The sequence below is a fragment of the Cololabis saira genome, chromosome 15 (assembly GCF_033807715.1).
Source record: "Cololabis saira isolate AMF1-May2022 chromosome 15, fColSai1.1, whole genome shotgun sequence".
NCBI classification, from domain to species: Eukaryota; Metazoa; Chordata; class Actinopteri; order Beloniformes; family Belonidae; genus Cololabis; species Cololabis saira.
In genome coordinates this window covers 29,381,643-29,405,767 of record NC_084601.1, presented here as the reverse complement: position 1 = coordinate 29,405,767, position 24,125 = coordinate 29,381,643, and the positions used below count along the sequence as shown (strand labels likewise).

General features: G+C 49.9%; 2 protein-coding genes across 3 annotated transcripts in view; both read right to left on the bottom strand.

Annotated features, from left to right (window-relative positions):
- Positions 1–24,125, bottom strand: part of LOC133460585 (sodium/hydrogen exchanger 3-like) — a 249,309-nt gene that overhangs the window by 164,634 nt on the left and 60,550 nt on the right. The gene's annotated exons all lie outside the window — the stretch shown is intronic.
- The window catches only part of LOC133460583 (protein argonaute-3-like), a 29,617-nt gene continuing 9,932 nt past the window's right edge, over positions 4,441–24,125 (bottom strand). The window contains exons 4-19 of one of the 2 annotated variants that reach the window (XM_061741226.1): positions 23,111–23,319; positions 22,895–23,031; positions 21,168–21,302; positions 20,958–21,045; positions 19,560–19,707; positions 19,215–19,334; positions 15,750–15,893; positions 13,104–13,237; positions 12,837–13,021; positions 11,611–11,770; positions 11,444–11,534; positions 10,245–10,439; positions 9,509–9,643; positions 8,673–8,774; positions 8,391–8,590; positions 4,441–6,733 (exon numbers count right to left, since the gene is read on the bottom strand). In XM_061741226.1, coding sequence (XP_061597210.1) covers positions 6,625–6,733; positions 8,391–8,590; positions 8,673–8,774; positions 9,509–9,643; positions 10,245–10,439; positions 11,444–11,534; positions 11,611–11,770; positions 12,837–13,021; positions 13,104–13,237; positions 15,750–15,893; positions 19,215–19,334; positions 19,560–19,707; positions 20,958–21,045; positions 21,168–21,302; positions 22,895–23,031; positions 23,111–23,319 — 2,292 coding nt within the window. In that variant the 3' untranslated portion in view covers positions 4,441–6,624. The remainder of the gene's footprint in view (positions 6,734–8,390; positions 8,591–8,672; positions 8,775–9,508; positions 9,644–10,244; positions 10,440–11,443; positions 11,535–11,610; positions 11,771–12,836; positions 13,022–13,103; positions 13,238–15,749; positions 15,894–19,214; positions 19,335–19,559; positions 19,708–20,957; positions 21,046–21,167; positions 21,303–22,894; positions 23,032–23,110; positions 23,320–24,125) is intronic. The other variant, XM_061741227.1, reaches the window with a different exon arrangement.

Sequence of the window (24,125 nt, the reverse complement as noted above, 5' to 3'; positions counted from 1 at the left end):
GCCGTTAAGTGGGCGTGTCCAGACCCGTTTGTCCCGCCCATTTACAACACGGTCCCACGTGGTAGGAGGAGACCAGAGGTTAGTGATGTCACAGTTGTGATGAGTGTCTCCATCTGTCCTCACGTCTCCCGTTGCCATGGAAACCACCTCCGAAACCAGGAGTAGATTGATGTCTGTTAGGATACGGTCTGGGATGGTCGGCTGGCCCGTTACTAGGCTGGCCCGTTGCTAGGCTGGCCCGTTGCTAGGCTGGTCTGTTGCTAGGCTGGTCCGTTGCTAGGCTGGTCCGTTGCTAGGCTGGTCCGTTGCTAGGCTGGTCCGTTGCTAGGCTGGTCCGTTGCTAGGCTGGTTTTTTTGCTAGGCTGGTCCGTTGCTAGGCTGGCCCGTTGCTAGGCTTGTCCGTTGCTAGGCTGGCCCGTTGCTAGGCTGGTCCGTTGCTAGGCTGGTCCGTTGCTAGGCTGGTCCGTTGCTAGGCTGGTCCGTTGCTAGGCTGGTCCGTTGCTAGGCTGGTTTTTTTGCTAGGCTGGTCCGTTGCTAGGCTGGCCCGTTGCTAGGCTTGTCCGTTGCTAGGCTGGTCCGTTGCTAGGCTGGTCCGTTGCTAGGCTGGTCCGTTGCTAGGCTGGTCCGTTGCTAGGCTGGTCCGTTGCTAGGCTGGTCCGTTGCTAGGCTGGTCCGTTGCTAGGCTGGTCTGTTGCTAGGAGAGCCAACTGCTAGGCTGGCCCGTTGCTAGGCTGGCCCGTTGCTAGGCTGATCAAAAATCAGGAACAAACTCGGGGGGGTTATAACATACCAGATTTATTCCAAAAATTAAATATGACAAGTAAAAAGGCTCGACGTGGAGCAGGATGAGGTGTTAAGACAAACAAGGACAGTTTTCCTTCTAAAACAACGGCGTCAGGCGGAAACACGGAGAAGCTCAGAGACAGAAACTCACAAACCGACGAGACGTTTGTGTGTGAAAGCAGCCGAGCGACGAGGCACTGAGGTTTGTTCTGAGGGGCCTCCGGGGGGGGGGGCAGGGGCGGGGCTTCAGGGGCGGGGCTTCAGGGGCGGGGCTCCAGGACAGGGGGGGGGCCTCCAGGGGGGGGGGGGGGGGGGGGGCTTCAGGGGCAGGGCTTCAGGGGCGTGGCTTCAGGGCAGGGGGGGCCTCCAGGGGGGGGGGGCCCGGCGGACCACTGTAAACTCATGATTGCACAGATCTACGACTGCGTCATTATTGCCATCCAGTAAACGGGGGGAGGGGGGGGCGTCGCCCCCGACGACCACAAGTGAAATAAATTATGCTACATCTACGGTGAGACTCGTTACCGACGGAGATGAACCCATCAGAACTTCTGACCCGGTCCAAACGTGAAATAGTCACGACGCAGAAAAACCTTCAGGGGGGGCGAAGCGGTCCGAACTTTATCAGACAGTTCCGACTTTAGGAGACGGTCCAGCTTTAGGAGACGGTCCGAACTTTAGGAGACGGTCCGACTTTAGGAGACGGTCCGAACTTTAGGAGACGGTCCGACTTTAGGAGACGGTCCGAACTTTAGGAGACGGTCCGACTTTAGGAGACGGTCCGAACTTTAGGAGACGGTCCGACTTTAGGAGACGGTCCGAACTTTAGGAGACGGCCCAAACTTTAGGAGACAGCCCAAACTTTAGGAGAAGTTCTGAACTTAAGGAGACGGTCCGAACTTCAGGAGACGGTCCAACTTTAGGAGAAGTTCTGAACTTCAGGAGACGGTCCGGACTTTAGGAGACGGTCCAACTTTAGGAGAAGTTCCGAACTTCAGGAGACGGTCCGACTTTAGGAGACGGTCCGAACTTTAGGAGACGGTCCGAACTTTAGGAGACGGTCCGAACTTTATCAGACGGTCCGAACTTTATCAGACGGTCCGAACTTTATCAGACGGTCCGAACTTTATCAGACGGTCCGAACTTTAGGAGACGGTCCGAACTTTAGGAGACGGTCCGAACTTTAGGAGACGGTCCGAACTTTAGGAGACGGTCCGAACTTTAGGAGACGGTCCGAACTTTAGGAGACGGCCCGACTTTAGGAGACGGTCCGAACTTTAGGAGACGGTCCGAACTTTAGGAGACGGCCCGACTTTAGGAGACGGTCCAGACTTTAGGAAACGGCCCGAACTTTAGGAGACGGTCCGAACTTTAGGAGACGGTCCGAACTTTATCAGACAGTCCGAATTGAGGAGACGGTCCGAACTTGGGAGACGGCCCGACTTTAGGAGACGGTCCGAACTTTATCAGACGGTCCAAACTTTAGGAGACGGTCCGGACTTTATCAGACGGTCCGAACTTTATCAGACAGTCCGAATTGAGGAGACGGTCCAAACTTTATCAGACGGTCCAAACTTTAGGAGACGGTCCGAACTTTATCAGACGGTCCGAATTTAGGAGACGGTCCGAATTTAAGAGACGGTCCGAACTTTATCAGACGGTCCGAACTTTAGGAGACGGTCCGAACTTTAGGAGACGGTCCGAACTTCAGGAGACGGTCCGAACTTTATCAGACAGTCCGAATTGAGGAGACGGTCCGAACTTGGGAGACGGCCCGACTTTAGGAGACGGTCCGAACTTTATCAGACGGTCCAAACTTTAGGAGACGGTCCGGACTTTATCAGACGGTCCGAACTTTATCAGACAGTCCGAATTGAGGAGACGGTCCAAACTTTATCAGACGGTCCAAACTTTAGGAGACGGTCCGAACTTTATCAGACGGTCCGAATTTAGGAGACGGTCCGAATTTAAGAGACGGTCCGAACTTTATCAGACGGTCCGAACTTTAGGAGACGGTCCGAACTTTAGGAGACGGTCCGAACTTCAGGAGACGGTCCGAACTTTAGGAGACGGTCCGAACTTTAGGAGACGGTCCGAACTTTAGGAGACGGTCCGAACTTTAGGAGACGGTCCAGACTTTAGGAGACGGTCCAGACTTTAGGAGACGGTCCAGACTTTAGGAGACGGTCCAGACTTTAGGAGACGGTCCAGACTTTAGGAGACGGTCCAGACTTTAGGAGACGGCCCGAACTTTAGGAGACGGTCCGAACTTCATGAGACGGTCCGAACTTCATGAGACGGTCCGACTTTAGGAGACGGTCCGACTTTAGGAGACGGTCCAGACTTTAGGAGACGGCCCAAACTTTAGGAGACGGTCCAGACTTTAGGAGACGGCCTGACTTTAGGAGACGGCCCGACTTTAGGAGACGGTCCAGACTTTAGGAGACGGTCCAGACTTTAGGAGACGGTCCAGACTTTAGGAGACGGTCTGACTTTAGGAGACGGTCCGAACTTTAGGAGACGGTCCGAACTTTATCAGACGGTCCGAACTTTATCAGACGGTCCGAACTTTAGGAGACGGCCCGAACTTTAGGAGACGGTCTGACTTTAGGAGACGGCCCGAACTTTAGGAGACGGTCTGACTTTAGGAGACGGCCCGAACTTTAGGAGACGGTCCGACTTTAGGAGACGGTCCGAACTTCATGAGACGGTCCGAACTTCATGAGACGGTCCGAACTTCATGAGACGGTCCGAACTTCATGAAACGGTCCGAACTTCATGAGACGGTCCGAACTTCATGAGACGGTCCGAACTTTAGGAGACGGTCCGAACTTCATGAGACGGTCCGAACTTCATGAGACGGTCCGAACTTTAGGAGACGGTCCGAACTTTAAGAGACGGTCCAGACTTTAGGAGACGGTCCGAACTTTATCAGACGGTCCGAACTTTATCAGACGGCCCGACTGTAGGAGACGGTCCGAACTTTAGGAGACGGTCCGAACTTTAGGAGACGGTCTGACTTTAGGAGACGGCCCGACTTTAGGAGACGGCCCGAACTTTAGGAGACGGTCCGAACTTCATGAGACGGTCCGAACTTCATGAAACGGTCCGAACTTCATGAGACGGTCCGAACTTCATGAGACGGTCCGAACTTCATGAAACGGTCCGAACTTCATGAGACGGTCCGAACTTCATGAGACGGTCCGAACTTTAGGAGACGGTCCGAACTTCATGAGACGGTCCGAACTTCATGAGACGGTCCGAACTTTAGGAGACGGTCCGAACTTTAAGAGACGGTCCAGACTTTAGGAGACGGTCCGAACTTTATCAGACGGTCCGAACTTTATCAGACGGCCCGACTGTAGGAGACGGTCCGAACTTTAGGAGACGGTCCGAACTTTAGGAGACGGTCTGACTTTAGGAGACGGCCCGACTTTAGGAGACGGCCCGAACTTTAGGAGACGGCCCGAACTTTAGGAGACAGTCTGACTTTAGGAGACGGTCCGACTTTAGCAGACGGTCCGGACTTTAGGAGACGGTCCGACTTTAGGAAACGGTCCAAACTTTAGGAGACTGTCCGACTTTATGATACGGGGATCTATGATAGGAAATCTTTAAGTGACATGATGAGTTCTCAAAGTATTAAAGACGACAGTAACTGTTATTTCTGAGCGTGTGCGGCTACGCCCCGGCGACGGCAGCTCTACTCTTCTTCTTGAGTTATCGAGGCTCCACCATCAACCAGCCCCCAGCTGCAGGTTCGATTCCTGCCCCGCCTTCATCCACTCGACATGAATGCACATTTAAGGCGAAGATTAATTTCATGACTATTTCACGTTTTACCAGGTCACACACACACACACACAGACACACACACGCGCACACACGCACACACACACACTGACCCTAATCGTAGCCGATCCACAGGTTCCCTTCATTCTCTGCTCTACCACTTCTGACCACAGGGGGCGCCACATCCCATCATAACATCATCAGATCAAGTAATGACTACTAGAACTACAAAAGTTACGAGTAACTACTAGTTACTTCTAGTAACTAGTAACTTTTGCAGCAATTTCTTTCCATCCAACTTAGAAACTTGAGAAGCAGCAGAAGGAAGCAGCGCTGCGCCCCCTGTGGTCAGAACTGGTACTGCTACACGACCTGGCTTTCATCTTTTGCTTCTCGGAGGTTTTATCTTCCGAGGCGTCGGACCGTTCCGCGTCTGGAGCGACCCGGCGGAGAACCCTCAACCCTCCCCCCCTCAGAAAACCAGGAGAGTAACTCCTGACGCATCGTTTTGATTCGTCCGTGAACCGGCAGCCGCATGTGGGCGGAGCCAGGCGTCGCCACCTGGTGGGCGTCGGCCTCAGACAGCACCGTTGTTAGAAAAAATAAATGGCTAAGCGTTCGTGAATATCTCTGACTATAAATATACTTTCATTCAGGCGGCAACGCGGTTTTATCTCGGAGGAGAAAAAGGCATCTGTGAGACAGTCCGGCGCCCGAGCGGCTAGCGGCTAGCAGCGAGCGGCTAGCGGCGCCCAGACACCACGACTGTCCTTCAAGTAAAGGTGGATGCTGGTACGTCAGAGACGCAGAACTCTGATCCGACTCCAACCACGCCCACTTGCCTCTCGAGGCTCCGCCCACCGCCGCTCCCAACACCTCTATTGGTTGGCCGCCGGCGCCGTGGGCGTGGCCTCGCCGCCACCAGGCACGTCAGGCGCACACACTCTTAAATCATCTCTGAGATCACAAGTGAAGGACCTTGAGTCACATGATCCGACTGGAGGCGGAACGAAGGAACGACAACATGCAGAAAACGCAAAAAAAAAAGAATAATACAGTTTTAAAATCGTCGTAAAGCCACCCTATGTAGTAATACCACTTCTGACCACTCAGAGGCAGCATATCTCTGAAAATAGAAAACAGTGCAGGTCCCCTACAGACCACTAGGGTCTGGATCCAGACCTGCAGGTCTTCTACTGTGGTCAGAGGTGGTATTACTACATATGGTGGCTTTAAGAAGATGAAGTGTGCTTCCCGTCCAGTTGGAGCTTCGGCGTCTCCGCGACGACAAGGCGAAGCAGCAAACAATCGGAGGACTAAAAGGCTCTATTACTTTCTCACCAAATCAGGCACTTGGTTAAAACCTCCCCCCCCACCATCCCCGCCCCCCGACCTCCCGGCCGACCCGCCGGGTCCGAGGCTCCAGACTTTGAGTACCAGACGTCCTGGAATACGAGTCGCCGGTCACTAGGGGGCGCCACTCGCTGGCAGGAGACCTCGCCGGTCAGTTTCTTGAGCCGGAACCGCAGAAAAGTCGCCCCCGCGGTGCGTTTGGGTTCCGGAAATGAAGTTAATTTAAATTAAAAAAGAGAAAAAAGCATAAATATGGAGAGGAATAAAACTACAGGTGACTCGACCGAAGGTTAAAAGTGTCCATTTCATGGCCGCGGCGTTTGCTTCTAACAGTCATCTTCATGCACCTCGCTTGGCTAAAAAGGGGACGGGCGACCGAGCCTCACGGGCGACCGAGCCTCATGGGCCTGGTACTGCCCGGAAGCCGTCGAGCCGTCGCCATGGTCACCGAGAAACAACACGCAAAAAACACGTAGACAGCCGGACACGAGCAGACATGTGAAACCGGCCCGGCGGGGGCCCGGCGCTGGTTCCGCTCATAAAAACCCACATCATAAAAGTGTGATCCTCAAATCTGCACCATGAGGACTGGAGACGGCGGGCGCCAGGGGCGAGGAGGAGGAGGAGGAGGAGGAGGGAGGGTGGGAACTGTCCTCCGTGACCTCTGGGTCCAGATGAGGCGGGGGGGGGAGGGGTTCAGGCGAAGTACATGGTCCTCAGCGTGTCGTGGTGGATCTGCACGGCCTTGGCCAGCGCCTGCGGGTCTCTGCCGTTGCTCTGCCCTGAGATGTGGCTGCCCTCGGCGCTGCGGAGGCAAACACAGGGAAGGTAACTTTATTGATACCAGAAAGTAGGTTTGTTTGCAGGTAAAAGTAGAAACTTATGTCGCTTTTCCACTAGCACTAGGGGTCTAACGTGCAGATACTTTTCCGAGACGAACTAAAAACATTAAAAAGCATCACTGCTTGAAGCTTCTCCATCTCTCATTTTTTAACTTGATATCAAACAAAGGCCACAGACCCAGCAGCACATATATCATCTCCTCCAGTTTCTACATCTTGGGTGTTGTTGTCTTCTTCGTTTAGATCACACAATCAAATACGCCTACTTCTGATCTGGGTATTGAAAAGAAACAAGGGCAAGGCGAGTCGTTTCACCGGTCGATCACTAGTCATTTTACCAGTCGATGACTAGTCTTTTCACCAGTCGACCACTGGTCATTTTACCAGTCAATGACTCATCTTTTCACTAATCGTTTCACCAATCGATAATTAGTCATTTCACCGGTCGATGACTAGTCTTTTAACTGGTTGATGACTAGTTGTTTCACCAGTCAATGACTAGTCATTTTACCAGTCAATGACTAGTCGTTTCACCAGTCAATGACTAGTCTTTTAACTGGTTGATGACTAGTTGTTTCACCAGTCAATGACTAGTCCTTTCACCGGTCGATGACTAGTCGTTTCATCAGTCGATAACTAGTAGTTTCACCAGTCGATCACTGGTCATTTTACCAGTCGATGACTCATCTTTTCAGTAATCGTTTCACCAATCGATAATTAGTCTTTTAACCGTTTGATGACTAGTCGTTTCACCGGTCGATGACTAGTCGTTTCATCAGTCGATCACTGGTCATTTTACCAGTCGATGACTTGCCTTTTCATTAATCGTTTCACCAATTGATAATTAGTCTTTTAACCGGTTGATGACTAGTAGTTTCACCAGTCGCTCACTAGTCATTTTTCCAGTCAATGACTAGTCTTTTAACCAGTCGATGATTAGTTGTTTCACCAGTTGATAACTATTCGTTTCACCAGTCAATGACTAGTCGTTTCACCAGTCAATGACTAGTCGTTTCACCAGTCAATGACTAGTCGTTTCACCAGTCAATGACTAGTCGTTTCACCAGTCAATGACTAGTCGTTTCACCAGTCAATGACTAGTCGTTTCACCAGTCAATGACTAGTCGTTTCACTATTTTTTTCACCAGTCGATGACTAGTCATTTTACCAGTCAATGACTAGTCGTTTCACTATTCGTTTCACCGGTCGATGACTAGTCGTTTTACTATTTTTTTCATCACTCGATGACTAGTCATCTCACCGGTCGATGACTAGTAGTTTCACCAGTCAATCACTATTTATTTTACCAGTCGATGACTAGTCTTTTCATTAATCGTTTCACCAATCGATAATTAGTCTTTTAGCCGGTTTATGACTAATCCTTTCACCAGTTGATGACTAGTCGTTTCACCGATTGATGACTAGTCGTTTCATCAGTCAATGACTAGTAGTTTCACTAATCGTTTCGCCGGTCGATGACTAGTCGTTTCAATAGTTGATGACTTGTCTTTTCACCAGTAGATAACAAATACCCCTGGTACCGTGGTTACCCCCGGTACCCACGGTACCAACAGTGTCTCTGGTACCCCCTGCTACCCCTGGTCCCGGCCTCCCCCCTACCTGTCGTGCTCCTTGTCCACGAGGTGGTAGCGCGCCCGGAAAGCCACCAGGTGGGCGTAGTAGGCTGGTGCTGGGATGGAGACGGAGCGCGTGCAGCGGACGTAGGTGTGGCACAGCTGGTAGGTGAGGAGCTGGAACTCGTCTGCGGTGAAGCAGTTGTCGTCCCACAGGACGTGGTAGTGGGAGGGACGACTGGTACCCTGGAGGACGGCGAGGTTAGTATGTTAGACGTTAGCCAACACGGACGGAGGCGGGGCAGCAGCTACAGGCCGACAGGTTTACCTGGATTCCAGCGTGGCTGCACAGGTAGAAGTCAAACTCGTAGGGGTGCGTGATGTCGGTGTCCACCGTGGTGCCGGCCGGGATGTTCCCACTCCGTCCCACCTGCCAGTCAAACCAGTCTTAGTCAAACCTGACCTGCAGCATTCATCACATTCCTGGGAGGAGGAGCAGGACTTCCTGCCACCTCCGAACCCTCAGAGGACCGTCTCAGCTTTAAAACACGCCTCTAATGGTGCTTCTCCACCAGCACCTACTCGGCTCTCCTCCACTCGGTTTGGTTCTTTCCCACTAGGGGTCCAACGAGCCGACTAGATACTTTTCTGTAACTATTCTGCCGAGGTTCTAAGTGGCTGAGTTGGACTGTGATGTCATCACAATACAGGCCACCGATTTGTCGGGGGGTTGGAGTCAGACGTCTGAGTCAGAATGTGACATCAGAGAAAGAGCGACTCTGACGGAGCTTCTTGTTCATTTCATTCCACCAGCATAATTGTTAATAATTTCTCCTAAATATTTTGTAAAAACCAGGAAATGCAGCCCAAATCTTATCAACCCGCCCAGTCCTATATTTTTCAGCCCAATTGGGCAGAAACCTGCTCAGTCTGGCAACCCTGACTGAGGCGTCTAACAACTGGTAAACAGATTTATTCCTCAAAACGATTAAATAAACTTAATTTTTAATGATTGAACTGGATAAATTCCCTCTTATATTGAGATTTAAGACCAATTCAGACATTTAAAAGGCCTTATTTTAGGAAAATGGAAGCAGGTCCAGGGGTCCTGAACAGAACCCGGGACGTGTCTGAAAGAGAAGAGACATGTGGGGCGCCGCTCACCCGCTCGGTGCGGTCGGCGCAGAAGAGGCGGGTGTGATGGCGCTTCTGGACCACGACGAAGGTGATGCCCGGCTGGTACTCCTTCTCCAGGCTGAGGCAGGCCTCCCTGATGGCCAGCAGCTCGTAGTACAGCACCTGAACACAGACACGTCAGTTCAGGGAGGAATACTTTCATACTTAATACTTCTTAATACCATTTTCAAAGAAAATTTAAGACCAAAAAGACCAGTCACTAAGAAATCCAGCGCTGAGGTGGAGGTTGCCAGATCTGACAGGTTCCAGCCCAGACGTGATGAAAAACCCACGAAATAATGAAAAACCAGCCCGAATCAGACATTCTCTATGTTAAAACCATAAATTATTAAATGTGTTATAAATTTCTCTTTGCTTCAGAACACCACTAAATCGCCCCGAAAAAGTTCAGGTTCATAACAAAGACTACAATTAAATTGAATAGATTAAAACAAAGCAAACATCAGTGAATTTATTGTGTATGTTTCTATTTTTCTCTGCTATAATGGAAACTTTTATGTTGATAATTTGATAATTGATCATTTCTAATATATAGTAAAAACCAGGAAAAGCAGCCCAAATATATATTTTTCAGCCCAATTGGGCTGAAACGTGCCCAACCTGGCAACACAGATTTAGAAGCTTCAGGTTCAGACCGGGTTCAGATGGGCCTTTCTGAACATTGTGATGATCTCAGGAAAGGAAAAGGAGGAGCGGTGTGAACCTGTCTGAACTGGCCCTCCGACACGCCGTCCCTGTAGAAGATGATCCGGGTCGGCTTGTAGCGGGTCGACTTGTAGAACTGGATCAGCAGCTCTCGCACCATGGACGCCAGGTCCTGGATGACCTCCTGCCTGGGCCTCTGGACGCGGACCGTGGCGCAGTACCTGCTGGGGTGGGCGTCCATGCTGCCCACCACCTGCGGGGGGATGGGAGGAGGACAGGGACACGTCAGACGGCCGAGCCTCCCGGACCTGGACCTGGTTCTGAAGGGAACTAGGGCTGCAACGATTCCTCGACGTTGTCGACAAAAATCGATAATCACAATTGTCGACAATTAATTCCATTGTCAACAATTGTCGCTAGACGTGTTTTTCCAACGGAGTGAGGCGTCTCACTTCAATACAGTCTCTGCCGAGAGTCGTGCAGCACGATAGCGTCTCAGCAGCTGCAGGTAATAAAACTTAAAAAGTTTGGGAGCATTTTAGCCTCGATACGGCGAATAAAAAGATGACTTGTGAGGTTTGCAAAGCCGACCTTGCTTTTCATGGGAGCACGTCGGTAATGCATTTGAAGAGAAAGCACGGAGTGTTGAAGGAAACGGACTTGCCTTGGTAAGATATTAAGCCTATTTTCATTTGTTAAATTAATTTGTTTCATTCGTTAACTTTGTTTATTTCATGTTATTTATTAGTATTATTTGAGCCACTCACAGCTACTCTCGTTGCTATAAACTCAATCATAATTGATACAGCGCGAAAGAGCGAAAAAACTTGTGTGATGACAAAGATGGATTTGCATCTAACTTTAGTTCAGGTGCCTATGAACTGTCAATTATCCATCAAACTCTACAATGATCATGTTAACATTAAATCAGATAGATTTGTCTGGACATTTCTCTTGCGGGACGGGAGAAGACACTAAATCAATGCATCTCTATTATTGTGCGCCGTGCGGGTATGAATTCTCAGAGTTTTACGGATGCGGGCGGGAGCAGGATGAAGAAAACAGTCCCGCTATAGCAGGGCTCTAGTGCCATCTTTCTTGTGTTTATTATCATTTTCCACATAATTAAACTAAATTAACTAAATTAAAAAAAAATTACTAATTATCCGATTAGTCGACTAATCGTTTCAATAGTCGGTGACTAGTCGACTATTAAAATAGTCGTTAGTTGCAGCCCTAAAGGGAACTGGACCTCACCGCTGCGATGGACGGCTTCTTCCCGTCCCCCGCTGGAGGATGGGTGACGTCGGCCCCGAGGAAGATGACGGGCTGCTGGAACACTGAAGGCCTGCAAAGACCGGGCTCAGGGGTCAGGGGGTTCAGGGGTCACGGGGGGCGGTGGAGGGTCAGGGGGCGGGGCTTACCGTTGGTGCGGGACCAGGATGTTGTTGATGCCGCCCAGCTTCACGTTGATCTTGAGGCAGAGGTTGGACAGCGTCTGCGGAGACGTCTTCACCACGTTCTTCACCTGCACGCACTGGGTGGCCATGCCGAGCAGCGTGTCGCCCACCCGCTTCACCTCCGCTGGGGGGAGAGACATTCCATCCATCATTACATCCATCATTACATCCATCTTTGTATCCATCTTTGTATCCATCATCCATCCATCCATCCATCCATTAGGGCTGTTCGATTAATCGATTTTAAATCGTAATCGCGATTATGTAATTAGAACGATGTTAAAACGTGAAAATCGTAAAATCGATTTTTTTTTTTTTAAAGATTTTTTTTTTTTTTACCTTGTCTGCACACATATTAATGATTGATACCATATTAATGATTGATGGAAATACCTCTCAATACCTGCGACAAGTGCCCCATCGGAGAGGCTCTTTAGTGTAGGAGGGGGCGTTGCCACTGGGCATCCCTCAAGCCAGATGCGGTAGATCGGCTCGTGTTCCTTGCAAAAAACTTGCAAATGTGAATAGCAAATGTAATGACTGACATTACACACCTCTACCTCCTTCATGGGTTGCATTATTATTTAGCATGCAAAGACCCAGTTTAGTTTAATTAAATTATTTAATTGGAAATATTACTTACTGTATGTTTGCAAGTGCTGATTTGCTGATTATTTTTTTTTCAGAGATAAAACTTTATATTTTATTATATTTTTTTAAACTTTTTTTCAACTTATTTTACAGAGTTTTGCACTTTATTCATTCATTTTTGGTTTAATAAGAGCAAAGTTTGCACTTAAAGCCCAATGGGGCAAATGTTCAATAAAAAAACAGCATATTTGAAATCATTTCTTTGCCTTTTGTCAATTCACAAAATAATCGTAATCGAAAATCGGATTTTGAGAGAAAAAAATCGAGATTTTATTTTTGGGCAAAATCGAACAGCCCTACCATCCATCCATCATTCCATCCATCCATCCATCATTCCATCATTCTATCCATCCATGATGAAGACTAAAATGGACAATTCTGACTAAAATGAGACTAAAATGCTCAGACATTTAGTCGACTGAAACTTGACACGACTAAAAGGAGGATGAACGTGACTAAAACTAATAAAAACTAAAATGATAGTTTGAACCAAAGACTCGACTACAGCCAGAAGTGAACAGAACCAGCAGTGCTGCTACCGTAGACGGGCGTCTTGCCCGGCAGGATGACGATGATGAGCTGCAGCCCGGCGTACGTGTTCTTCAGGTGCCGGAACATGGGCTCCACGCTGTCGGCCCCCTGGGCGTACTTGCAGAAGCAGGGCTGGCCCTGGATGGGCATCCCGGCGTCCTTGGAGATCTTCCTCAGCTGGTCCGTGAAGCCCCTGGAGGGAGACACGGGGGTCAGACCGGTTCTGTCTCTGGACCGGGAGGGTTCGGGGGGTTCGGGAGGTTCGGGGGGCTCACTTTAGGATCTCCTCCCGGCACTGCCGCTGCGTGGCGAAGCAGGCGATGGCCCACATCTTGATCTCCACACCGGTGTGGAACTGCTTCCCCCGCATGTCCCACACGCCGTGGGACGGCGTGGCCACGGTGCGGTTCTGCACAGACGGTGGACGGTTGATCTGCTACGGCCGACAGTCTCAAACCCACATCCCCACAAACCCACAAACCGAGAGCAACCTGCCAGCCAGTGTTGTGCATGAACGAGTTCATTGGACACGTTCATTTCTGTGAGAACGTTGAACTGAATGCAACATATTTGCAAATAAAGAACTTGAACTTGTTCATTCTGCAGATCAGGAACTGGAATTTGAACAGTTCAGATTATGTGAGTTTCAGCTTCACTGTTTAGGTCCAATACATTTCACCAGCGGGCGGCACATTTAAAATACTCGACGAGATGATGACTTCCCACAATGCAGTGCACACACTAGCATAGCAACGGGCACCATCTCCATGGCAACGGCGGCCCGAGCCCGGTGCAGTCTTTACATGACCGGTGAAGAGAGAGACGTTGCAGACGCAGCGTCAGTGAGCCGTCACATGATGATCCGCTTATCATTATCTGGGGGAATTTTACACATCGTCTCCCAAAGAGTCACACGGTAAAAATCTAACCTTTCTGTGCAGATTATGTCCACCTGAGAAGTCAGTCTGAGCGTCTGCCTCGTCAACTTCACATTTGAAACGTCATGTGGAGTTAAAGCATCCGTCCAGTGTGAGGAAATATCTGTAAGTCCTTGGCAATCAAGGAAAGTGATCAGGAAAGACCAAGAAGACCCAACAGCCCCAAACGACCCCAGTCCCACTGCTGCACCTTCAGGGGGTTGTTTTCCCAGCAACAGGTAGACAAACTGATAATGGACTAGATTGTTGGAGATATACAGCCTCTGATTAAAGTTGAAAAGCCACTAGGACAAAACATGATTGTATACAGTTTTAGGATAGGAGGGGGCGTTTCATTCGTACATCTCACCTAAAGATATTGAAATGAACTGAATTTGAACTGGTTCAAAGTGAAAATGGTGAACTATGAACGTGAACTATTCATTTTTAAACTATGTGAACTGAACTTTGAACTAGATCATGAGAAGTAGGAACTCGCACAACACTGCTGCCGGCGCTCTCAGAGATCATCAAACGGAACAACAACCGGGATCAACATGCAAAATGAAGACATTTCAAAGTGATGGTTCTTTTCCAGCTGGAAGGAAAAAGTGTGTAAAAGCAAATCTGTCAAGTCAATCTGGAGAAAAGAAGCAAATCAAACATGGAAAAAAAACAGAAATCATGTTTTCAACAGGTTTCCTCACAGAAATAGAGTTTTTTAACATAATGATACAAATGTAACTACCTGCATTCATGGCTGGTCATGGATCATCAAAGAAGTGACTGAGAAATTACATTTTGGAGTTTAGGATATTGTAGGAGTCTAGTCTAATTATGCCTTGATCTTTGTTTATTAATTGTCTGTGTTGTATTTATCTATTTTTGTTATTATTTTCTTACTTTTCTTGTTTTATTTAAATGTTTATATTTTCTATGGCATATGATATGATATTGTGAGGAAGGGAAAGGACTAAATGAGCATTCTGCTTCCTCCTGTTCCCTCTCCAACACATTATTTTGCTGTTTATAATGTGTTATTTCTGGATGAGACTGTTAAATTATTTTGCTTTTTTTTATATATATATATATTGACACTTTTAATTGATGGTGAATTGTTGTTGTTTGAGATAAAGCCAACAATAAACAATAAAATAATTGCTTCTTTTATGGGCTCAAATTAAAAGCCATAAATATTTTGTATCTGTAAATAAACTTTGTACTTGTAGAAATATTTTGTGCAAGTGCAAAAAATATTTGTACTTGCAAACAATATTTGTACTTGCAAAAAATATTTTGTGCATGTGCAAAAAATATTTGTACTTGCAAAAAATATTTGTACTTGTAGAAATATTTTGTGCATATCTAAAACATTTTTGTAGCTGTGGAATTAATTCGTCTGTGTGCAACATTGGATATACAAAGCTACAAACTTTTTTTTACAAAAGCTACAAAATCTTTTTACAACTACGAATTATGGCGAATTATGGCACTGTTTTGACGTGCCAATAATAAGAGCCAATCAGCGATCTTTGGCACGGGTTTCAAAGCGTTTCTGGAGAGCCAATCAGCACATTGCATCGCTTACTGACGTCGCCGCCATAGTGGATGTATTAGACTAAAATGTAGATTACAAAATAAAAACTCTGCTAAAATGTGTCTATAAGGTAACAATAATATAATAATAAGATAACCTTGTTTGAATTGTAAAATGGGTTTGGCTAAATACAATCTTTGACTAAAACTAGACTAAAATGGTCCTGGACTTTTAGTCGACTGAAACTTGACACGACTAAAAGGAGAATGAACGTAACTAAAACTAATAAAAACTAAAATGATACTTTGACCCAAAGACTAGACTAAAACTAGAATTGAAACAGGTCCCCCAGATCTCTACGTCGAGGGCCGGGGGGTGAGTTTTGGACTTTACTGAGGTGGGTTTGTGGCACAGATGAAACAAACAGACACTCATGCGTATGAAGCGTGATTGAAAAGGGAAGGTACCATAAAGGGCTCAGAGCTCACCCTGCCGCCGTACTGCAGCATGGGGGCCGGCAGCACGCGGCCCGTCACCTGGGCCATCTCGTCCCGGACCCGGAACTGGAACTCCTGCACGAACGGGTCGCTCTCGTAGTTGGCGCTGCGCACCTGAGGAGGGAGAGGAGGTGTTAGGAGACGAGGAGTTGGGAGACGAGGAGTTAGGAGACGAGGTGTTAGGAGACGAGGAGTTGGGAGACGAGGAGTTAGGAGACGAGGAGTTAGGAGACGAGGAGTTAGGAGACGAGGAGTTAGGAGACGGAGAGTTAGGAGACGGAGAGTTAGGAGACGGAGAGTTAGGAGACGGAGAGTTAGGAGACGGAGAGTTAGGAGACGAGGTGTTAGGAGACGAGGTGTTAGGAGACGAGGAGTTAGGAGACGAGGAGTTAGGAGACGAGGAGTTGGGAGACGAGGAGTTGGGAGACGGGGAGTTGGGAGACGGGGAGTTGGGAGACGGGGAGTTGGGAGACGGGGAGTTGGGAGACGGGGAGTTGGGAGACGGGGGAGTTAGGAGACGGGGAGTTAGGAGACGGGGAGTTAGGAGACGAGGAGTTGGGAGACGAGGAGTTGGGAGACGGGGAGTTGGGAGACGGGGAGTTGGGAGACGGGGAGTTGGGAGACGGGGAGTTGGGAGACGAGGAGTTGGGAGACGGGGAGTTGGGAGACGGGGAGTTAGGAGACGAGGAGTTGGGAGACGAGGAGTTGGGAGACGGGGAGTTGGGAGACGGGGAGTTAGGAGACGGGGGAGTTAGGAGACGGGGAGTTAGGAGACGGGGAGTTAGGAGACGGGGAGTTGGGAGACGAGGAGTTGGGAGACGGGGAGTTAGGAGACGAGGAGTTAGGAGACGAGGTGTTAGGAGACGGGGAGTTAGGAGACGGGGAGTTAGGAGACGGGGAGTTAGGAGACGGGGAGTTGGGAGACGGGGAGTTGGGAGACGGGGAGTTAGGAGACGGGGGAGTTAGGAGACGGGGAGTTAGGAGACGGGGAGTTAGGAGACGGGGAGTTGGGAGACGAGGAGTTGGGAGACGGGGAGTTGGGAGACGGGGAGTTGGGAGACGGGGAGTTGGGAGACGGGGAGTTGGGAGACGAGGAGTTGGGAGACGGGGAGTTGGGAGACGGGGAGTTGGGAGACGGGGAGTTGGGAGACGGGGAGTTGGGAGACGAGGAGTTGGGAGACGGGGAGTTGGGAGACGGGGAGTTAGGAGACGAGGAGTTGGGAGACGAGGAGTTGGGAGACGGGGAGTTGGGAGACGGGGAGTTAGGAGACGGGGGAGTTAGGAGACGGGGAGTTAGGAGACGGGGAGTTAGGAGACGGGGAGTTAGGAGACGAGGAGTTAGGAGACGGGGAGTTAGGAGACGGGGAGTTAGGAGACGGGGAGTTAGGAGACGGGGAGTTAGGAGACGGGGTGTCAGGAGACGGGGAGTTAGGAGACGGGGAGTTAGGAGACGAGGAGTTAGGAGACGAGGAGTTAGGAGACGGGGAGTTAGGAGACGAGGAGTTAGGAGACGGGGAGTTAGGAGACGGGGAGTTAGGAGACGGGGAGTTAGGAGACGGGGAGTTAGGAGACGGGGAGTTAGGAGACGGGGAGTTAGGAGACGGGGTGTCAGGAGACGGGGAGTCAGGAGACGGGGAGTCAGGAGACGGGGTGTCAGGAGACGAGGAGTTAGGAGACGGGGAGTTAGGAGACGAGGAGTTAGGAGACGAGGAGTTAGGAGACGGGGAGTTAGGAGACGGGGAGTTAGGAGACGGGGAGTTAGGAGACGGGGTGTCAGGAGACGGGGAGTCAGGAGACGGGGTGTCAGGAGACGGGGAGTCAGGAGACGGGGTGTCAGGAGACGGGGTGTCAGGAGACGAGGAGTTAGGAGACGGGGAGTTAGGAGACGGGGAGTTAGGAGACGGGGAGTTAGGAGACGGGGAGTTAGGAGACGGGGAGTTAGGAGACGAGGTGTTAGGAGTTAGGAGACGAGGTGTTAGGAGACGGGGAGTTGCGAGACGAGGAGTTGGGAGACGAGGTGTTAGGAGACGGGGAGTTAGGAGACGAGGTGTTAGGAGACGAGGAGTTGGGAGACGAGGAGTTGGGAGACGAGGAGTTGGGAGACGAGGAGTTGGGAGACGAGGAGTTAGGAGACGGGGAGTTGGGGAGTTAGGAGACGGGGAGTTAGGAGACGGGGAGTTAGGAGACGGGGTGTTAGGAGACGGGGAGTTAGGAGACGGGGAGTTGGGGAGTTAGGAGACGAGGAGTTGGGAGACGAGGAGTTGGGGAGTTAGGAGACGGGGAGTTGGGGAGTTGGGAGACGGGGAGTTGGGAGACGGGGAGTTGGGAGACGGGGAGTTGGGGAGTTGGGAGACGAGGAGTTGGGGAGTTAGGAGACGGGGAGTTGGGGAGTTGGGAGACGGGGAGTTGGGAGACGGGGAGTTGGGAGACGGGGAGTTGGGAGACGGGGAGTTGGGAGACGGGGAGTTAGGAGACGGGGAGTTAGGAGACGGGGAGTTAGGAGACGGGGAGTTAGGAGACGGGGTGTTAGGAGACGGGGTGTTAGGAGACGGGAGTTAGGAGACGGGAGTTAGGAGACGAGGTGTTAGGAGACGAGGTGTTAGGAGACGAGGAGTTAGGAGACGAGGAGTTAGGAGACGGGAGTTAGGAGACGGGGAGTTAGGAGACGAGGTGTTAGGAGTTAGGAGACGAGGTGTTAGGAGACGAGGAGTTAGGAGACGAGGAGTTAGGAGACGAGGTGTTAGGAGACGAGGAGTTAGGAGACGAGGTGTTAGGAGACGAGGAGTTGGGAGACGAGGAGGAGTTAGGAGACGAGGAGTTGGGAGACGAGGAGTTAGGAGACGAGGAGTTAGGAGACGAGGTGTTAGGAGACGAGGTGTTAGGAGACGAGGAGTTAGGAGACGAGGAGTTAGGAGACGAGGTGTTAGGAGACGAGGAGTTAGGAGACGAGGAGTTAGGAGACGAGGAGTTAGGAGACGAGGAGTTAGGAGACGAGGTGTTAGGAGACGAGGAGTTAGGAGACGAGGAGTTAGGAGACGAGGTGTTAGGAGACGAGGAGTTGGGACACGAGGAGTTGGGAGACGGGGTTCACGCCGCGGTGACTGCTCCCCCGGGGTCCCGACTCCTCCCTCCCTCCCTCCCTCCCTCCTCCTCCCTCCCTCCCTCCTCCTCCTCCCTCCCTCCCGACTCCCGAATCCTCCCTCCCAACTCCCCCCTCCCTCCTCCTCCCAACTCCTCCTCCGACTCCTCCCTCCCTCCCGACTCCCACCTCCTCCCTCCCGACTCGTCCGTCCTCCCTCCCCCTCCTCCCGACTCCTCCCTCCCACCTCCGACTCCTCCACCTCCGACTCCTCCACCTCCTCCCGACTCCTCCTGACTCCACCTCCGACTCCTCCACCTCCTCCTGACTCCTCCTGACTCCCCCCCGGGCCTCACCAGCCGGCTGATCTCCTCCTGCCGGTCCGGTGCTGATCGGGCCGTGGCTTTGATCATGGTGGACGTCTGGTTGTCCGTCAGCTTCTTGATGCAGCGCTGGCCGGCAACGACGTTGCAGACCTGCAGCACAAGCTCAGCTCAGTTAATCAGGACGTTTTAATACATTTTCACTGTCTTAATAAAATAAAATAAGGTAAATAAAGGGGTTTTTACAAACTGAAGTAGCTTTTTTCTGCATTTTGTGTCAGTTTTGTTCAATAAATCAATAAAATATTAAACGTGGCTGAAACCTCCTGAATCAAAGAACATCAACCTTATTTTCTGGGAAATAAAAACTAAACTGACCTCCAGCGGCAGGTAGGTGTGCTTCTGCTCCTGGCCCACCTGCAGACACGGCAGGTGGGGGTACTTGAGCTGCAGGTTGTACTTCTCCCTGAAGTACTGGGCCACGGTCCGTTCGATGGTCTGGCCGCTCTCCAGCTGCAGCGGGAACCTGAGGGGGATGATGATGTTGAACTAGCTAGAAATGTTTCCATCCATCAGCTGAGATCAGATATGTGGCGACTGCACTACCGCTATTTCTACACAATAGAGGGAATGCGCATGATGTCACAGATGCGACTTCACGGTGGGTTACGTCCACTGAGTGGCAGAAAGACTGAGTGGCAGCGTAAACTTTCAGTTTGAGCAACTGGAAAACATCTAGAATGGGAAAGAGCTGTTGTGCGATCGACTGTACTCATAGATTTAGCAAGAAATCGTAGTTATCGTTTTACAGACTGATGAAAAATAAGCTTAAGAGAGACAAATGGATCGCTGCAATTCCCAGAAACAACTGGATTCCAGGCACCGAGACGTGGATTTGTGGTTCCCATTTTGTATCACGTAATGTTGGATTTTTGGGTAGCTAACGTTAAACGGTCAAATCATAAAGTTCGCTGTCGTCAACACTTTATTTTCTACAACAAATCCTGCCTTGAAGTAGGACCAAGCGTCAAGACTTTTGTAAGCCTTCAAGCTTTGCTTCGTGTATTTCCCCGGCGTAGAAATCAAGTACATATAAATATCAGGAAACTCAATTAGTGGCCAAATATTAATGTCCATGGACCACTGGTTCTTGGGGTAACTGTACGGGTCACTGTCAAGTCCAACTGCCTTTAATTTAAGCCGTTAATCAGCTGTTATCCCGTCTTCTCCACTAGTCGCAGCTGTTTTTGCTGATGTTTTGCCACTCAGTGCGAGTAAGGGGGCTGGTCCAGTGGGGAAGTGACTTCAATGCAGACCCTCTATTGGAGGATTGACTCCAGTGCTTTTAAGGATTGACACGATTACTAACTAGTCCCAAAGTCTCTAACAGAATAACCAGCCTCCAACACCCCCCTCCACCTCAGAAAAGTCATGAATAGTAAATGTTACTGATTTAAATTGGACTGAATTTGGAGATGAAACCTGAGTTTTAAATATTAAAGATACAATTATCAACTTACCATTATCAAATTACATTATTTACCATTATAGTAATCATATTACACTGAAGAACTGCTGATCACCAGATTATGTCAACTTGGTGCAACGGCATCTCAATTTTCCGAGTCTGAGACCGAGACCGAGACCGAGACCGAGACCAAGACCAAGACCACAAAAAAGTGTCTGGAGACTAGTATCTGGTACCTAAGTGGGTCAGCGTACTGACAGAGTATGGATAGAGTATTGATCCTAACCCCCCCCAGGTGTGGGACGTACGTCTGCAGGCTGGCGGGCCGCCGGGTCACGTTGCAGACCCGGTACTTCCTCCTCATCGTTCCACAGTGAGTCACTTCCACCTTCAGACCTGAGGAGACGAGAAGGTGGTGAGGTCAGAGCTGGGGGGGCGGGGTCATCATCATCATTCAACATCATCATCATCATCATCGTTCAACATCATCATCATCACCGGGGGAGGGGCCGACCCACCTTTGATCTCCTTGGTGAACTTGACCCGGTGGGAGTCAGTCAGCGGCCTCGGCTGCTCATCGATGTTGTGGATGTCCAGAACTTCACACATGAACTGGATGACGGGCTGAGCCTTGTAGAAGGCCGTGGCCGACACTGGAACCACAAGAGGAGAGGATGATACGCCCCAACGCCAAACTGAACCCACTCAACACACGAACACAACATACTCAACACTCAAGACACAACACACCAACACACAACACACTCAACACAGTCAATACACTCAACACACTCAACACAGTCAACACACCCAACACAGTCAACACAGTCAACAGTCAACACAGTCAACAGTCAACACAGTCAACAGTCAACACAGTCAACAGTCAACACAGTCAACAGTCAACACAGTCAACAGTCAACACAGTCAACAGTCAACACAGTTAACACACACAACACAGTCAACACAGTCAACAGTCAACACAGTCAACAGTCAACACAGTCAACAGTCAACACAGTCAACACACACAACACAGTCAACACTCAATACACTCAACACACACAACACAGTCAACAGTCAACACAGTCAACAGTCAACACAGTCAACAGTCAACACAGTCAACACAGTCAACACACTCAACACAGTCAACACAGTCAACACAGTCAACACTCAACACACACAACACACCCAACACAGTCAACACTCAATACACTCAACACACACAACACAGTCAACAGTCAACACAGTCAACAGTCAACACAGTCAACAGTCAACACAGTCAACAGTCAACACAGTCAACAGTCAACACAGTCAACACTCAACACACACAACACACACAACACACTCAACACAGTCAACACAGTCAACACAGTCAACACAGTCAACACACCCAACACAGTCAACACTCAATACACTCAACACACACAACACACTCAACACAGTCAACACAGTCAACACAGTCAACACAGTCAACACAGTCAACACAGTCAACACTCAATACACTCAACACACACAACACACTCAACACACTCAACACAGTCAACACAGTCAACACTCGACACACAACACACCAACACACCCAACACAGTCAACACAGTCAACACAGTCAACACAGTCAACACACCAATACACCCAACACAGTCAACACAGTCAACACAGTCAACACAGTCAACACAGTCAACACAGTCAACACTCAATACACTCAACACACACAACACACTCAACACACTCAACACAGTCAACACAGTCAACACTCGACACACAACACACCAACACACCCAACACAGTCAACACACCCAACACAGTCAACACAGTCAACACACAAAAACACACTTGACACACAACACACTCAACAACGGAGGTGAAGATGTTGTTCTCAGACTGAAAGAGAAAATACTTCTTTTCCGATCCAGGATGGGTACGGGATCCTGCTTTCCTGTAAACGCTACGAAACGGTCTGGATCCAGACCCTAGTGGTCAGTAGAGGAACTGCAGGTCCAGATCCAGACCCTAGTGGTCAGTAGAGGAACTGCAGGTCCAGATCCAGACCCTAGATCCGAAACCTTCCACAAAAGTACGATGCAACTTCAACAAAACAATCCCAATCAATACTAAAAATGTAACCAATCATGGTCTGTACAGCTTTGACGCCTCGATGTTTTGGCATCAGGTTCTGACCCATGTCCAGGGCCGAGGCAGCAGTTCTGGGTCGGGCTCTAAAGTAGCCGGTACCGGCCTCCTCACTCACCATCGATGTTGAGCATCATCTTCCACATGGCGGGCCGCACCGACTGGTGGAAGCCGAACCAGACCTCGCGGCCGCCCCCCAGCGGGTGATCGTAGCCCTCCGGGGAGGAGAAGAAGGACCGGCCCACGGGGGTGTACCTGGCCCGGCAGAGAGGACCCACGTCAGACCCAGTAAGCACAGGAAGCGGGAGGAGTCCCTGCGTGTCGGGGGACTCACTTCATGGAGGGCAGGTGCCGCAGGACCACGTCCACGGCGTGGACCGGGTTGGTGCTGATGGGCTTGTCCAGGTCCACCGGCTCGGTGGTGCCGCGGCCCGTCAGCACCTCGTGCAGCATGTGCCAGCTGACCAGCGACACGAACTTGATGGACACTTTGAAGGGGCGGTCCTTCCCGCCCTCGCCGGGCAGGGTGACGTCCAGGTCCACCTGAGGGACGGACGGATACACGGGTTCGGTTCTGGAAGCTTTGGAGGGAAATAAAGTTGCTTTCCACTAGGGATGCACCGATTGATCGGCAACCGATCGGTATCGGCCTGATAATGACCCTATCAGTTTTGATCGGCGATCGGAAAATAATAGTTCAAAACGGGCCGATCTGATGACGTTTACAACGACAAACCGCCGCCAGTTCTCAGACCGAGGTGTCCTAAGGGGGCGTGGCCGTCTCTATAAAACATCAACACTGAAAATGGCGTCGCTGTTATGGGAGTTTTACAATGTCCGAATAGGACAACAAATTTGCAGTTTGCAAAGTGTGTGCAAAGGAGATTCCCCCGAGGAGGAATGTTACAAAAGAATTTCAACACAACAAAGCTGATAAAACAGTTGAAAGTTTTTCACACGAAGGAGGATATTGAGTTGCCAAAGTTGGCTGCAGCTAAGGCAGAGAAAGAAAAGGAGCAACACGGCTAACTGCGCTGAACGTAACAGAGACCTATAAACGACAGCAAGAAAAATAAAGAACTACATCGTAAAGTAATTAATTCATATGCTTTGCTCATCAGCAGCTTTCTATTGTAGCAGACATCGGGTTTGTGTCCTCCTACAGACCAAGAGGTGAGACCAAGTCGGACCGTCACTCACTCATTAGTAAAGCTGCTTTCGTCAACGAAAATTATGACTCAACGAACCTTTATCACCTGAGAAAAACGAGACGCAACGAAAAAATGCTGGTCATGTGACGATAACGATAATTAAATATATAATGCAATATCTTAGAGGAATAAAAACCA